The sequence below is a fragment of the Palaemon carinicauda genome, chromosome 24, assembly GCF_036898095.1.
Source record: "Palaemon carinicauda isolate YSFRI2023 chromosome 24, ASM3689809v2, whole genome shotgun sequence".
NCBI classification, from domain to species: Eukaryota; Metazoa; Arthropoda; class Malacostraca; order Decapoda; family Palaemonidae; genus Palaemon; species Palaemon carinicauda.
This window is the reverse complement of record NC_090748.1, coordinates 68,982,078-68,999,467: the sequence shown is the minus strand read 5'-3', so window position 1 is coordinate 68,999,467 and position 17,390 is coordinate 68,982,078. Positions and strand designations below refer to the sequence as shown.

The following is a 17,390-nucleotide window of genomic DNA, read 5'->3' as shown; positions in this document are numbered from 1 at the left end:
GCTGGAAATAATTATATGGTGCAGTTGCTCACAAAGAATGGGATTTTTGCCATCGTTTGGCCCCAAAGATGCCTATTTTTATGTAGCTATGTAGATGTTTTTGAGAAAATACATTTATTTATTAGGAAGGGGGAAGGTACTTCAGTTTTGAGTCCTGCAATTTGTACTGGCAACTTTGTCAAAAGTTTATCTAGACCTTAGTATAAATGGCTGCATGAGCATACCAAATTGGCTGATGGAGGTTGACTGCAAGATTAAAATCATGGTGATGTCTGGTGCTGTTTTTTTAGTTTGTTTACACCAAGGACTATCAAAAATGGGAAGTATATCTTTTACTTTCAGTGAGAATCTTGTATCTGTGACAGATAAGGGAATGCTTAGTATGAGGATATTTGGAGACCCAAAGTGTGATTATCTTTTAAAATTAATGATCGATTGTTTTGTAAGAAACAAACTACTTTTAGGTTATAAAAGCTCTCTTTATTACATGAATCATCGTTACAGGGTCGACACATCGTGGCTGACGATATTACAGTATGCCCATCCTGCAAGTTTCCTGCTATTAGATCTGATTTACTGAAGTAAGTAAGATATTTAAATTTTTAATTTTCATTTATAATATGTTAATCTAATTTTATAAGAAAACTTAATAGGTATTATACAGTATATATATTTAAAGTAATATATGAGATAATGATCACAATGTAATCAAATAACTTAATAACTTACATTCTTGAAAAGTGGTTGTGTATGTGATAGGAGTTCTGTAACAGTTAATGTGATATTGCAAATCAAACAATAAATGGTGCTAAAGGATATGCTCGGCTTTACAAAGTTCAAGTGGCCCGATAGATGTAGGGCATATGAGATGAATCTGATTCAAGAAATTATATGAAATATAGAAAACAATGCAAAGGTATTACACAGACTTAGGAAGTCAAACTGAATTGTAAGAGGCCTTAGCAAAAATGTCAGTGTAAAAGGAATGTCAATAGCTTGGATCAAAAGAAAGAGGCTGCAGCATTACTAGTTAATAAGAATATACCTCTTGCAATGTGGAAAAATATGACATAATAGGTTTGGTTGTCTTTATGCCTCTTAGACATGGGTATTTGTATGAAAAAAGTTTTTGTTTGATTTTACAATCACTACATGTGGTTATCACAAAAGCCAATATCTCTATTTAGGTGGGAAAGGTCAAGTTGCTTATACCCAGATATTAGATCACTGAGGGCTGTAGGATTTGTAAGAAAGCTTATTAGATTGATCTAAGGTTGCAGCCTCATAGGCAGCACTTTTGAAAGGGCAGACTGGAGTTCTGTGGAGCTTGAATTGCATACAGTACACAATTGATTGGTGTCAATTAACTGACAATTGTGACATAAATTGATTGACAATTGTGACATCAATTGATAATTGTGATGTCACAATATTCAATTAAATGATAATTGTGACATCATTAGTGATAATTGTGTTTAAAAATGGATAATTGATATCAATAATGAGTCGATGTCGATCAGTCGGTGTCCTCGATGTCGATCAGTCGGTGTCCTCGATGTCGATCAGTCGGTGTCCTCGATGTCGATCAGTCGGTGTCGATCAGTCGGTGTCCTCGATGTCGATCAGTCGGTGTCCTCGATGTCGATCAGTCGGTGTCCTCGATGTCGATCAGTCGGTGTCCTCGATGTCGATCAGTCGGTGTCCTCGATGTCGATCAGTCGGTGTCCTCGATGTCGATCAGTCGGTGTCCTCGATGACGATCAGTCGGTGTCCTCGATGACGATCAGTCGGTGTCCTCGATGACGATCAGTCGGTGTCCTCGATGACGATCAGTCGGTGTCCTCGATGACGATCAGTCGGTGTCCTCGATGACGATCAGTCGGTGTCCTCGATGACGATCAGTCGGTGTCCTCGATGACGATCAGTCGGTGTCCTCGATGACGATCAGTCGGTGTCCTCGATGACGATCAGTCGGTGTCCTCGATGACGATCAGTCGGTGTCCTCGATGACGATCAGTCGGTGTCCTCGATGACGATCAGTCGGTGTCCTCGATGACGATCAGTCGGTGTCATCGATGTCGATCAGTCGGTGTCATCGATATCATCAGTTGATATCAGTACTATTATTATTAGTTATTAATATCAATATTAGTTAATATTAATTAATGTTGATATTAATCGATATGGAACAATATTAATTTTGATTAATATGTTCTAATTAATACTACTACTACTACTACTACTACTAATAAAGGGATTTTGACGAAGGAAAAATCTATTTCTGGGGAGATACCTGTGACGCCCGGTGAAAAGGGTCCTTCTTATATCTTTTCTGATATAAATACTTCCAAATATACCAGAGAGAGTTAAAGCATGGAATGCAGAGGTTACTACCCTCGCCCGAGCACCCTAAGGGCGTCGTGTATAAAGATAGGGCGTGTGAAAACCACTATTCACAGGTCGTCTTTCGTTTAGATAAATCCTTCATCAAAAGGAGGCCCCGCCACAGCGGCACTCACCTGATCCACTCAGCGACGCCCGCCTTGAGCGCCATCTACACATCCTTCTGTATGAGATAGCTTGGAAAGGAAAGGGATGGGGAAAAACCAGGGAAGGGTTTCACCGGGCGTCACAGGTATCTCCCCAGAAATAGATTTTTCCTTCGTCAAAATCCATTTTCTGGGTTGACCTGCGACGCCCGGTGAAAATGTACCAGAGAATGCCTTTCAAGCCCACAAAACAAAAGGTAAAGTAAAAACGTTATGCAAAATGGAGGTTATATTAAGGAACGTAAAGTTACATACAAAAATAACAAAACCTTAAGTATAAAATTAAACAATGCCATGAAGGAACAAGTAAAGCATACTGTACAACAGCTCAAAAAACGTAATAACAGCATAGACCATAATCATAGGTAGCTAAGGGTAAAGTAAAAATGGCAAGAGGCAAAAAACATAGTAACATAGTATGGGTACAAAAAACATGGCAAACTGTACAATACCCATGGATAAAATATATACAATCCAAATTGAGAGCTACCAAAATGAACAAGGCAACATGACATAACATGGTAATGGGGCTAAATCACCGACCGAGGTGAGAGGCATCGCGGTGAGAGTGGCAGGTAGGAGGGAGAAGGACGAGAGGTGGACTAAAGGAAGAAAGGCAAGAAATTATTCGGGGGAGATGAGACTCCCAGCTGCAATAGTAGGGAATTTAAGGGCCTTAAGTTCTTTAAATAGTGGCGTTTGAAAACCATCGGGGATTTCCAAAATCCATGTTCTGAAAGTAATTGATGGAGGTGGCTACAGACCGGATATCATGGGCATGTGGAAAAGATTCCGGGTTAGCTTGTTTGATGAAATAAAGGATTTGCTGTCTGATGCCTTGGATGGAAATAGTACCTCCTTGTTCCCTGACAAACAAGGGGCCAGATGAGCGTGAGGCAGTCCTAGCTAAAAAGGCCCGAACCATAGCAACTGGACACAGAGAAGCATCCTGGGGTAGAGGAATAATTTTCCAAGGGGACCACCTATTTTGTGGGTCCTCATTTTTGGCTAGGAAAGCTCTATTTGGAGAGAGTAGGACTTCTCCTGATGGGAGGAAATCTAGGTTTTCAGGATTACGGGAGAGAGCTGCTAATTCCGAGATTCTAGCACCTGAAGCCATGGCTGTAAGAAATAAGGTCTTCCTAAGAAGCAAGATGTAAGAGCAGGATTCGTTATCGGTGTCTGAAGCGAGCTTGAGGACGTCGTTCAGAAACCATGAGACCTCTTGTGGATGAACAGAAGGTCTGAGCCTAGCACAGGCTTTTGGAATGGATGAAAAATAGGAATCTGCTAGGTCAATATTGAAACCCACATGGAAGATCTTTTTCAAAGCTGACTTAATCGTGGTTATAGTACTAACTGCTAGGCCTTTTGTCAAATAGGGACCTAAAAAACGAAATGGCCAGGTTAGGGGTCATTCTAGTATCTTCTGAATTCTTTAGAAATTCTGCTAGTCTCTTAACAGCCGAATCATATTGTCTAAGTGTGGAGTCCCTCTTGTCTGATTCGATAAAGAGGACATTTTCCGAGTCAATATTTGCGTCCTTGTGGGCTGCAATTTTCATGAAATCCACAAAGTTACAGTTTGTGCTATCCTTGAGGAATCTGACAGTCCGCGTTTGGACCACTTGGGTCAGCTTGGGGAATGGGATCCGGAATGGGCGGAGTTTCAACTCTAGGAGGAGAGGAAACCAACTGCTTTTTGGCCAATGAGGTGCTACCAAAGCCACCGCTCTGTGGAAGGAGCGTAGTTTGGGTAAAACTTTCATTAGAAGATTCACCGGAGGGAATCTTCTTCCAACGGTTCCAGTTCAGGGCTAATATGTCCATAGCATAAGCCTGAGGGTCCAGGTTCGGGGCCACATAACAGGGAAGTTTGTGGTTGAGTTGCGTCGCAAACAAGTCTACCTGGAGACCGGGAACCAGTCTGGATATCCACCGGAATGAATTCATGTCTAGGGACCATTCTGATTCCAGTGGTTTTGTCCTGGATAGTGAGTCTGCTATCACGTTCTGGACTTCTGCTAGGTGAGTGGCTGACAGGAACCAGTTCTTTTCGATTGCCAAGGTAAAGATCATGACCAGGACTTGATTCAGATTGGGAGATTTTGATCCGCCTCTGTTTATGCAGTGGACTACTGCTGTGCTGTCGGAGACTATCCTGATATGAGTGGATCGTGGAGGGGATAGTCGTTTTAAGGTCAGTAATACTGCCATGGCCTCTAACACGTTGATGTGGAACTGTCTCATAGCAGGGGACCAAGAGCCCTGAAACATCTGGTGTTTGTAGTAGCCCCCCCAGCCACTGAGAGACGCGTCTGTGTGAATCGTCACCCGTGGAGGAGGGAATTGCAGAGGAACCGATTTGGAGAGGTTTTCTGGTTTTGACCATGGCTGAAGTCTTCGTATTAAGACTGAGGGGATCTTTGATATCTTGTCTCGTAATCGTGTTGTAGCTCTCTTTCTCCAAACTCGGTTGATATCCTTGAGTTTGGCCTTCAATAAGAGGTCTGTCACTGAAGCAAATTGAAGTAAGCCTAGAACTCTTTCTAAGGCTCTTCTTGAAACCTGTTTGTTCCTGATGAAGTGCTTTGTCTTTGATGCTATCTCTTTGACCTTTTTTGGGGGAAGAGACAGTTTGTGACTTGTGAGGTCCCAGCGGATGCCTAACCATTCGAATTGGCTTGCTGGTTGGAGGCGAGGTTTTTGCAAGTTGACTTGAAATCCTATCTTGTGCAGAAACTGAACCACTTTGGTTGTAGCCTTGTGGCATTCTTGAATCGTCCATGCCCAGATGAGCCAGTCGTCCAGATAAGCTATCACCATGATTCCCTGGCTTCTGAGCTGTTCTAGCACCGTCTCCCCTAGCTTTGTAAATATCCTGGGGGGCGATGCTGAGGCCGAAGGGCATCACTTTGAACGCATAGGATTTCTTGCCTAGGCGGAAGCCGAGGTAAGGAGAGAAGTTTCTTGCTACTGGAACGTGATAATAGGCGTCTATAAGATCGATAGAGGTGGCGACGGCCCCACGGGGAAGTAAGGTCCGTACCTGAGAGATAGTCAGCATATGGAACCTGTCGCAAAGAATGTAAGAATTCAGTTTGGACAGGTCCAGAACCACTCTCAACGCCGACGAATTCTTTTTTGGAACAGTGAACAGGCGGCCTTGAAATTTCAGTGTTCGTACCCTCTTTATGGCCTTCTTCTTCAATAGGTCCTTGGTGTACTCTTCTAGGATGGGAGTGGGCTTCTTCTAGAAGGACACTGTCTGAGGTGGGGAACCTTGTGCCCATTTCCAGCCCAGGCCTTTGGAGACTATACTGTGGGCCCAAGGACTGAAGGTCCACTGGTCCCAAAACTGGTATAGTCTCCCTCCTACCTGATTCATCTCATTGGTTGGGGTTGAACTTAGCCCCTCGTCCTCCCCGGGAACCTCTGGCTCTGGGTCCGCCTCGCTGACGGAACTGACTTCTACCCTTGTTGCCGCCTCTAGGGTATCCTCGAAAGGAACCCGAGGTTTCGTAATCCTGATTGAAGGCAGGGGAGGTCATCCAAGATGCCGCAGGAGCCGGTTGGGTACCTTGAGGTGCCGGGACGAATACAATCTGTTGAGGAGGGGCGGATTTGGATGTAGAGGGAATTGAAGCGTGAGGGCCTGAAGAATGGTGAAGCTGACCACAGCTAGTCTTATATGGGGTATGGGACCTTTGGTTCTTCTTAGAGAAAGGTTGTCTCGGCATATTTTCAAATTTACGTTTGTTTGAAAGGCCCCATCGAACTTGTAGGTTCTGGTTAACCTTCGCTGCGTCTTGGAGGACTTTATCGACCTCTTCCTGAGGAAAAAGAGTTTTACCCCAGCAGGAGGAAGCAATAAGCCTATTAGGCTCATGCCTAATAGAGGCTTCGGCGAGAACGTGTTTCCTGCAATTCGTTCTCGCAGTCCAGAAGTCACGAAGGTCTGATTGGAACGACTGTAGGAGGTTCTTTGCTTGCACTCGAAAGAGAGGTTCGTCACTGTAGAGGGAAGCTATCAACTCCGAGGATACGACCGAGTTGAGTGACCTAGCCAGCCGGTTTCTTGCTTCGAACTCTAATTTCAATAAATGGTCCGGAAGCTTGAGGAGTCTCTCCGAGAAGAGAGAGGAGGCGCAGTCCGGGTCGAGTTTACCCACCGTAAAAGTAGCTGAGGCATCGTGCCAGAGCGCCGAGGTGCCTGGGACGAGGAGAGAGGTGGGATCTGTCTCTTTAAGGGTCGGCATGGGGATGCCGTCCTTACTGACTGAATAGTCAATTCAGCTATCTTATCCGTAAGAGGAGACGGGATGGACTGAGGAGTGATAAAAATGGTGTATGCTCCCTTGTGGGGAGTCAACTTAGAGTTGATGCATCCCCATTCCGCGAGAGTAAGAGCCCAGACAGCTTGGGCTTGCTCTTTAGGGAATATAACTGTCTCCTTTGGGACCTTATCCATCCGTATCAGGGTATGCTCCTTCAGGCGAACAAAACCATTGAAGAACTGGAGATCAGGAGGGTAGAACTCCAGATCGTCTAGAGGGCGGGTCCCCAAGCCTTCTAGAGTAAGCGTGCCGTCCAAATAAGGAGCATGCCTAGCGAACCGCCAAGGATTATTCTTATCAAAAGGCGGCAGCTTAGAGGTGTCAGGACCTAGGGGCAGAGCAGGCTGAGACCCCGCACGGAGGAGGCTAGCCACCATGTCCTTGAGCTCCGATATGACCCGAGTGTCTCTGCAGCCTCGACTCTGTACCAACCGTGTGTCACACAATTGTACATAATTCCTTTTGTATATATTATGCTTGTATCTTCGCTCTTCCCTCTCACTAAAACGAACATGAAAATTCATGTCTGCTGTTTTGCTCTGTGATATTGTCTGTCTCTCGAACATGTTATGTCCTGTTGCCTTGAGGTTTTGTATATAAAGGAGAGTGTTCCTTAATAAACAACTCAGTCGTTTCCAACCTGCCTTTGAGTTCACACCTTACTCGGCGCCGTCACAACTCCAACATATCTTGAATCATCTCCATGGATATGTGGAAATCCGAGGAGCTACCTACAGCTGAAGCCTTGGACTTTGCGGACTTACTCCTCTGTCCTGTAGTAGGAGGAGGAGTTCGTGACAGCATTGGGATGTCAGGGACTGAGGAAGGTCCAGGAACCGGAGATATAGATTGTGGCGAAGCCGGATTAATGGGTTTGGGTTTATTCTTGCGTATTGGCTTAACCTTGGGACGGACCGAGACGGAACCCTCCCAAGGGGAAGCCTGAGGCTTGTCAAAGCCGAGGAAGGAAGAAGTAGAGGAAGGAGTAGGGGAAAGAAAGGATTCTGACAACTCTGCACCATTAACCTGCTCATCCATAGGTTTGGTGTGGATGTCGAGGGTGGAGATGTCGCCGGAGAGCTGGTGTTCCTCTTCCACAGGAAGGGCCGCCCTGATACCCTCAATGATGGGAGAAGCTTGCTCCAAGGGTACCGCGGCCAAGGACGAACCCGGAAACAGCTGGGAGGCCATGTCCGCGTCGAGGAGGTAAGGACAACCAGTTGGGGCATTCCTCCCAAAACCAGATACCAAAGTCCGGAGGCTGGTTTTGGCCGTCCGGAGCGAATCTTCGTCAGCCTGGAAAAGGGGAGTAACTTTAGAACGACAGAAGGCAAAAACCTATGAATATCAAGATTACTAAGAGAAATATCTATATAATAAGCTGAGCCTCAATATAATAATAGCATGAAAGATAAAATTGAGGAATCTTACATCATCATTGAGGAGAATAGAGGACATCTCATAGCAGAGCGTGCACGCCTCCGGGAACCAGACCATGTAAGAGGGCTGGCCAGCTTCCCGGACAAAGGAGATCACACAGTGGGCGTGGGACCGGCAGACGTCATGGCCTACCGGATCCAAAAAGGTTGCAGAGCAGCCCTTGGCGGCACAGCGAACTTTCTGTAATAAAAAGGTAAAATAAGTACAAAGTCTCCCGGAGGCTTTAACTTAACATAATAATGATAATAAGTAAAGCTATGGGAAAGGTAGATTCTAGTTGATGTGAAAGGATGGGTTCGTGCAATATAAGGAGCCGGAGCTCCGCCGTAATTACTGCAATGATAAAAATTATGAGAGTATACTCCGTAGTAGACCAGAGAGATATCGTGCATATAGAGGAGCCGGAGCTCCTAAGTAATTATTGATAAAAGTTTAAGGCATAGTGGTATGGGAGAGCGCCGTAGTGCGACGGAGGCGCATGGGGGGGGAGAAGATCCTTGATCTATATAAGGACAAAGTAAAATTAATGAAATAACCTGATCTCCGAAAGGATCTCCGGTAGGTGACTACCGGAGAAAATAACAAAAAGGGGGGGGGGGGGCCAGAGATACATGTGATTGTCGTGTGAAAATAGGGGCCGTAGCCTGAGTCAAGGTGCGGAGGGCCAACGAGGGGAGGATTCCCTGCTGAAGGGGCGCACTAGATTAATAGGTAAGTGAGTGTTCCCAGCCCATAGTATTGAAAACTCATGGCGGAGTTCGAATGAGGTCCTGACCCAACTCCCAGACCGGAGCAGGGAGAGGGTGGGACTAGGGGGAGGGGGAACGGGAGGCGGCTCAAGGCAGGCCAACTAACCTATAATAGACTCTAACACGAATAGGATCTAAGAATAAAACCAACACTAGCCAAAAATATAAGAAAGAACGAAGTAACCTGGTAATAATAAAACACTCGTCCAAGACAAAGAAAATCCCAGAAGGGGGAGATTGAGAGAGGGAGAACCAGAGTCTGTGTGAAAGAAAACAGGAACTCCAGCCTCTCGCACTCGGCAGTTACAACGATCAAACTGAAATAACACGAACCCAAAATACCTAAAACACATCTGCCGTGAAAAATAATACAGTAATAAAAAAGAAATGTAACGCAGAATAGCGAAACGGGGGAGGTAACAACCAGAGAAAAAACAAGGCGAATTGTAACGAAAAACGCCGACAAGGTTGGAGGGAACTAAACTGTAATAAAACGTCGAACGCTATTCTTCGTTAACATAGGATACGGACTCGCAATGAGTAATAAGTACCAAAAGATTATATAAATCGGTTCAAAATAAGTGGCACAAGGCCCATAATCTAGTATAAGATTAAAAAGAACCTAGAATGACAAACAGTACTTAAGGGCAACAAATTTAAGTAAAACTGAAACGTACCGAGTGTAAACAACAACAATGGCCGCGAGGGCCGCGGGAAGGCATAAATCCGAACGCACTAGAACACTTCTTATTAATTAACATTAACATGCCCGGTACTAAAAGTAACGTCAAAACAATCTATGGTACTTAACATTGGCGTAGGGGTAAGGAGAGCTTCAGCCATGGTGAAGAAATCCAAAAAACAGCCAAAACACGAGAGCACAAAAACAGGGTAATCGTCATACACAAGTCCAAAAGAAGGATGAGTAGATGGCGCTTGAGGCGGGCGTCGCTGAGTGGATCAGGTGAGTTTGGTTAGTGCCGCTGTGGCGGCTTCCCCTTTTGATGAAGGATTTATCTAAATGAAGACGACCTGTGAATAGTGGTTTTCACACGCCATATCTTTATACACGACGCCCTTAGGGTGCTCGCGCGAGGGTAGTAACCTCTGCATTCCATGCTTTTAACTTTCTCTGGTATATTTGGAAGTATTTATATCAGAAAAGAGATAAGAAGGACCCTTTTCACCGGGCGTCACAGGTCGACCCAGAAATAATAATAATAATATTAATATTGATTTTCTCTTTCATAATTATTTCTGGAAACCTTCAACCATCAAGATAGATTCAGTTTTTGTAGAAAGCGAAAAAGGAAAGGTGCGAAATGAGAGTGTAGCAGAAGAAAATACTGTGACTGTGCACAAAAGACTAAAAATATTTTATCTAGCTGTGATGATAAAGGAAATGTTGAAGAATATTTAAGAAGTGTAGCTCACAATTTTACACGATACATTAGCGAATGAATGTTTTTTTTTCTTTTTAATTGTAATGACATGAATTTTTTTAGCAAACTTTTTTTTGCTTTTGATTTTTTAATTTCAAATAGATTTATGAATTTTAGTTTGTATTATACAGTCAAACAATTGCTTTTACCAAAAAAAAAAAAGAATCTTTTTCCAGTTCATAAGCTCGAAAATATAATGCTCAAAGTCATTTGCTTTGGAGCAATCTGTCTTTCGAGGAATTGATAGTTCAAGGAATAATTTTTCGAGCAATTGATTTCGATGATTGTTTTGAAGCAATTGATTTTGAGCAATTTACCTGACACCACATTGGTGTGCTTGAGCACTCTCTCATCATTATTACCAGTCCTGATGACCGTAAGATGACTTTTAAGTATATGATAGAACTGGTCCTTCTGGGAAGTGTACCAACCGTGTGTCACACGATTGTAAATTGTAACGACATTTCATTTTGTGTATATATTATGCTTGTATCTTCGCTCTCCCCTCGCACTAAAATGAACCTGAATAAACATGTATCTTTTTCTCACAGTTAACCAGTGTGGTATCAGTTGAACAAGAACTTTCCTGTTGCATAGAGTTTTTGTATATAAAGGAGAGTGTCTGTAATAAAGTTACTCACTTGCTTTCATCCTGTCCTTGAGTCACAACCTTCTCTCAGCACGTCACATTGGTGACCCCGGAAGTCGACTCGCTCCTTCCGCCTTCCACTCCCCCCTCTCCCCTCCGTCGTTGGTACTATGGCTGCCCCATTGAAACTTTTATCATTCACCAGCGGAAAGGCGTTTGCTTGGTTTCAGCGTGCAGAAGTCCAGTTTTGCATCAAGGGCGTGACTCACTCAACCACCAAAGCAGGTTTTGTTCTCGCGGCGATACCCGAGGACACCTTCCCTTAAATATCAGACTGGCTTTGTGAACAAGGAGACACCCCAATAGCGTATGACGCCCTCAAAACATACCTTCTGCAGTAGTACTCTCTTTTTCAGCCCTCGCAACAACCTTTGGGCGACCAAAGGGCTTCGCTCGCCCTCAGGGAAATGACCAGTATCGCTCGCTTGCAACCTGCCGCAGACTGCTCTCCTCGTGAGGTGAACCTACTTCGTGCCCTTTGGATACGCCGTTTACCCGAACCTGTACACGCTGCCATACCCGATGTCGATAGTTTACCCATAAAGGACTTGATGACGAAAGCTGACGCCCTTATGGACTGCCACTTCAAGACCTCCGTCAACGCCTCCACTCCTGACGAAGAGGACGCCTATTCAACGTCAACCGAAGCCGACGTGAATGCCGTAGGACATACACGCCTACCCCGTGACGTGCCGAAGTGGCGACAAGGCCACCCACCACTCGCTTGCGCCCCAACCAACGACTTCTAAAGCCACTTACTACCGCCCATCCGCCGCAGTTTTGCTACCACCACTTTTTTGGGGCAACTGCAAAGAAATGTACCAAGGATTGTCAGTGGCCAAAAAATGTGTAAGAAGGCCATCGCTCATGGTGGTGGCCTCCCGTGTTTCTAATCTTTTCTTTTTACATGATGCAGGAACGGGCGTGCGATTTTTGGTTGACACGGGTGCTTGTCATTCTCTTTTGCTAAGGGATTCTTCAGGACACGGCGTAGTCTGTCTACGTCTACTAACGTCCGCTTGGTAGCTGCCAACGGATCTGCGATATCCACCTACGGTTACGAGCACCTCACATTATCATTTGGAAACTGTAAATTTAATTTGAAGTTTCTCGTTGCTGACGTCACATTGCCAATCCTCGGTGTGGATATCCTCTCTCATTTCCACCTTCTGGTCGATGTCGCCCACTGACGATTGGTCAAAGCATACTCGTACTTGTAGACACCTCTTCAACCCGCCCCCTCCAACCTCGCTCTCCACATCAGCGCACTCACGGATGCCTACGCCCTCCTCACATCGTACCCGGGAGTTTTCCGTCCAGAACTTCATCAAACCCCCATGACTCCTGCCAAGCACGGTAAATATCACCATATCAAGACAACATGACCCCCAGTCTTTGCAAAATTCAGACGTCTGGCACCGGAACGATCGGCAGCCGCCAAACAGACGTTGGCCGAAATGGAGGAAATGGGCCTTTGCCAAAAGGCCTCCAGCCCATGGTCGTCACTCTTACACATCGTTCTGAAGATAGACGGCTCCCTCCGTCCGTGCGGGGATTACAGGCGCCTGAACATGGAAACAGAACTGGATCACTACCCCCTCCCAAACATGGCCAACGTGACCTCCTACCTGCACAAAGCGAAGGTTTTCTCCACACTCGACCTCCTGAAGGGGTATTATTAGGTGCCTATGAACCCAGAAGACATCCCCAAGACCGACATCACCACTCCGTTTGGTACATACACCTTCAATTACTCCTGTTTTGGCCTTCATAATGCTGGGGCCATGTTTCAACGTCTCATGGATAGCATCTTGGGGGACCTCCCCTTCTGTGTATGTTATGTGGACGACATACTTGTCTCCTAAAAAGAGGAACACCTCCGTCACCTGCGCATCGTGCTCGACCGCTTGCAACAAAACGGCCTTGTAGTCCGGAACGACAAGTGTACCTTTGGCGCCAACTTAGTGTTGTTCTTAGGGCATCGCATCACTCTTGAAGGAGTCCATCCCCTTCCTGAGACGGTAGCAGCCGTTCAGGACTTCCCCCCGCCCTCGACCGTCAAAGCTCTGCAGGAATTCTTTGGTATGATCACCTATTATCATCGTTTTCTGCCAGCCATCGCCGCCACTCTTGCTCCCCTCTACGCCTCACTCTACGCCTCCCTCAAGGGCAAGCCAAAGGCCCTGAAGTGGGGTCCCCTTCAAGGAGCGGCCTTCTGCAATGCAAAGAAGGCCCTATCAACCGCTGCGGCTCTCACTTTTCCTATCCCACATGCCCCTCCCCTTTCCACCGATGCCAGCGACGTCGCTATTGGTGCAGTACTCGAGCAGGTGGTCAACGGCTCGCCCCGCTCATTGGCCTTCTTTAGCAAAAAACTGTCAAAGGCTGAATCGGGTTATTCTACCTTCGATCGCGAATTGCTGGCGGTGCAGTTGGCTGTCCGTGCCCTTTCCTTGTGATCCGACGCAGTCCGAAAGCATTCCTACTAAACATTTGTGGCAAAGAAGACTGGGTCTCCATTGATCGTCTAAACCTGCTTATCTCCTGCCAGATGACCCACCTACAGTTCCCCTCTCTAAATCAGGGCGTCCTATTTAACATGTACAGTATGTCCTTTTTAAGGGGGAGGCCATGTACCAACCGTGTGTCACACGATCGTATATAGTAACGACATTTCATTTTGTGTATATATTATGCTTTTATCTTCACTCTCCCCTCGCACTAAAAAGAACCTGAATAAACATGTATCTTTTTCTCACCGTTAACTGCTAACCGGTGTGGTATCAGTTGAAAAAGAAATTTCCTGTTGCATCGAGTTTTTGTATTTAAAGGCGAGTGTCTGTAATAAAGTTACTCAGTTGCTTTCATCCTGTCCTTGAGTCACAACCTTCTCTCAGCAGGTCACAGAAGAATCCAGGATATAGATAAACAGATTGTGTATCTTCTAATACAATTGGTTCAGGTGTTAGGTCGCACTACTGTGCCATCAGGCAGAAGAGAGGAGCATCCACCATTGCCATGGTGAACACCTTCCCCAAGAGATCACCCTTCCTGGTCTTGCCAGTTTCTTTAGATAAACCCTTGATTAAAACAGAGGTTTTTCCATTTTTCAGTTCTAGGATGCCAGGGATTGCTCCAGCTTTTCTTGACAGACTGGGGATTTATAAGTCACCATCATAATACATCTCCGTCCAACAGTTGGACAGACAAGCAGGGCACCTAAAAGAGGTGTCAGTCCCCTTACAGTGACATCATAAAGGACTGGCTCAATACTAGCAATCCTGATTGAATCAGCTGTGTGGACTGAGTAAAGCACTTGCTGACAGCAGGTTCATGTATTGAGATGTAATAATCCCAAATAGGCTCTTGGGAAGTACTGCCACCTCTTGGTTGATTTCGAGCTCCGTCATTTATCTCCCCATTTGCTTATAAGAAGTGGTAACCGAGCACCATGTGCACAGCAATTATCCGTGAAGGCACTAAATGAAACGCACTCGGGGTGAATGTCATTTCATGCAGTATAGGGGTCAACAGTACAATACCTAATGTCTTAGGTCCTGTTTGACTTAAATCCTTCAATCCAATGGTGTCGGGCACCTTCAACACCTGATAATCCTGTACTAAACTATGACAGGAAGTTGACCTTGGCTCCGGAGTCAATGTGAGCATCCAATGCTTCTGATGGAAACTTGGACAGTCAGTGGAACACCCATGAGTGGTCCAGGAGCCAAATGTGCCAGGTTAACCCTACAAAGTGTTTTCAATACAGCCTCATTTTCAGTCTCCTTCCTGTAGGAGTCAGTAGGAGAAGCTTTGGACACTGTCAAGGACAGGTTATCACTGGCTAATCCTGGAAGAGTCATTGTATGTGCAATTGATGGATTTGAGGTTTTCTGGCTTCCTGACATCTAAAGTCATTAACGCCGACATTGTATGTATAATGACCTTTATAGGTTGAGGGGTAACCTTGGAAATAGAGATGTCCGAGGCAGCCACCTGAATATTAGTAGCAAGCTTCCTAGACACTCACACCCTCCTTCGATGTAGCCCCATCTTCTACACCGAAGGTCTGGAGTTTAACGCCTCAAGGTACTCCTCGGTTCTAGATGTTTCCCTGGTCTATGACTACTACCACTTCTCAATGGTCCGAGAAGAATCACTGGGTTCATTCGTACTTCGGCTCTCTCTGCTACTAGTCGAACCAGAGTAGGACGATGAGGTCAGTAGCATTCACATGTACTGCCCTACACCCAGCAGCAGTCTGAATGGAAGCGGTTTCCTTCCCAGGGCTTTGGGCAGTAGCTGATTTCTGGATCGGTGATCTGTGCCCACGCTGCATGACATGGTGGTTAGCCGAGCCACATCGTAAGCACAGGTCGAGGCGTTTGTGGCACTTCACAATGTGCCTTGGTTTCTTGCACCAAGTACAGTACCTCCTCTGGAACTGAGGAGACCTTTCTGGGGTGTGCGATGGTGACAGGCGCACTTCTACAGGCACAGGCTTGGGGACAGGTTGAGGAGGAGTGCGTGGATAGACTGTCGGATGTAGGTGAACGATGGGGGGCAGCCATTGCAATCTTGTCAGGATACGAGCCATGCCATGACTGTGCCGCACAATTAATAGCCAAGTCCTCTGCCATCTGGCTTCGCTGATGGGATACCTCATCGAGAACACCCAACAGGTGCAGGACATCTTGCCCCAGTGGCCTGACATCCAGCAGACACATTGATGGTGGCCAGAGATTATTCCAGCCAACTCGCAGCTTTGCTTGGAACTATTTTGAGAAGCTTTGGTCTCGGCCCTTTTCGGTCCAGGCTACGCCGAGGGTTTGCCAACTTGTACAAAAGGCCAACCGCATGGCATAAATTTTCAAACAGTTTGCCCCTCCCCACAGGTGGCACTGCAGAATAGGGCTTCCTCCTAGCATCGCGTCTTTCTCGGGTTTTTAGGCACCAGTCAAGTAGGCGTTCCTTCATATTTGGGTACAAGATCTCGGAAACCCAAGCCTCTTTGATCTCCCCCTTCAGGAACAGTACCAAACTACCTTGGCAGTCCACTGACAGGAGCTTCCAGCGGTATATCTACTGGCACGGCACAGTAGGCATCAAAATCCCTCAGGAATCAGGCAAAACTTTGGACAGTTTCTAGCTGTTAGTTCCCAGGCTTGGGGCCCTTCTTAGTGTCAAGGGTCCTGAACAGAGCTGATAGATGGTTGTCTGACCTGAGGGACTGGACCTTCTTGATTGAGACACGATCAGCCGGGCTGACACTGGAACAGGAGCTGGAAATGCCCCTAGAAGTCTCAATGCCAGCCTCTTCACCGGACGACTCCTGTGGTAAAGTCAACGTTACAGGTACGGCTGGTCCAGTATTTTCTTTGGGTGTGTGTGCTTTGGAATGGCCCCCGTCTTGGCAAGAACTACCTCAGCCATAGCTATTGGAACCTTTTCTAGTCTACTAGACACTGCTGGGTCAACCAAAAACCACTTCCCTAGTCCACTTGACAAAGTCTCTGGTGGACTAAATGGGTTGGTTGATGGAACAGGTGGGGAGGCAAAAGGCACCCTCCAAGCAGGAGAATCTGAAAAACCTGGTATAGGTGAAAGTACCATTGTGAACACTGGAGGGGGCTGGAGACCTACAGTCACTGGTCCCTCTCCAGTTACAGGAACTGCCAGCCCATTGATATTTGGCCAAGCTGGGGACATAGAAGGGGTTCTGGTGGTCACCGTGGTAGTAATCCCAGTGGCAATGTGGCATGCTGATGACAACTCAACGTTCTTTAACACTGCCACCTGGAGGGTCAAGGACCTTACCCTAGTCGCCAGGTCACGCACAGTGAGGCTCTCCACATCTCGACTAAAGCTCTTATTAGTTTTTCGACCATTGCTCGATGAGGATACCTTATCTAACGGCTAGGGTTGTGGTAGCCTATATGGTAATGTCCCTGACTGGTGATCGCCAGACTGGAGTTTGAGTCCCACTCAAAACTCTTTAGTTCCTATGGTTGCTGCAACCTCACTATCCTTGTGAACTAAGGAGGGGGGGTTAGGGGACCCAATAGGTCCATCTGCTGAGTTACCAGCAGCCATTGCCTGACCTTCCTTGGTCCTAGGTTGGGAGGAGAGGGGCTTGGGCACTGATTATATATATATATATATATATACAGTATGGGAAGTCTCTAGGGCACTGCAATGTCATTGTCCCTTGCCTCTGCCATTCA

The 17,390-nt window shown here is 46.1% G+C and overlaps 1 protein-coding gene across 1 annotated transcript in view; it reads left to right on the top strand.

Moving 5' to 3' along the window:
* Oseg6 (intraflagellar transport protein Oseg6) overlaps nt 1-17,390 on the top strand; it is a 313,337-nt gene that overhangs the window by 288,290 nt on the left and 7,657 nt on the right. The window contains 1 exon segment of the mRNA XM_068348165.1: nt 505-581. Within this exon segment, the coding sequence (XP_068204266.1) occupies nt 505-581 (77 nt within the window).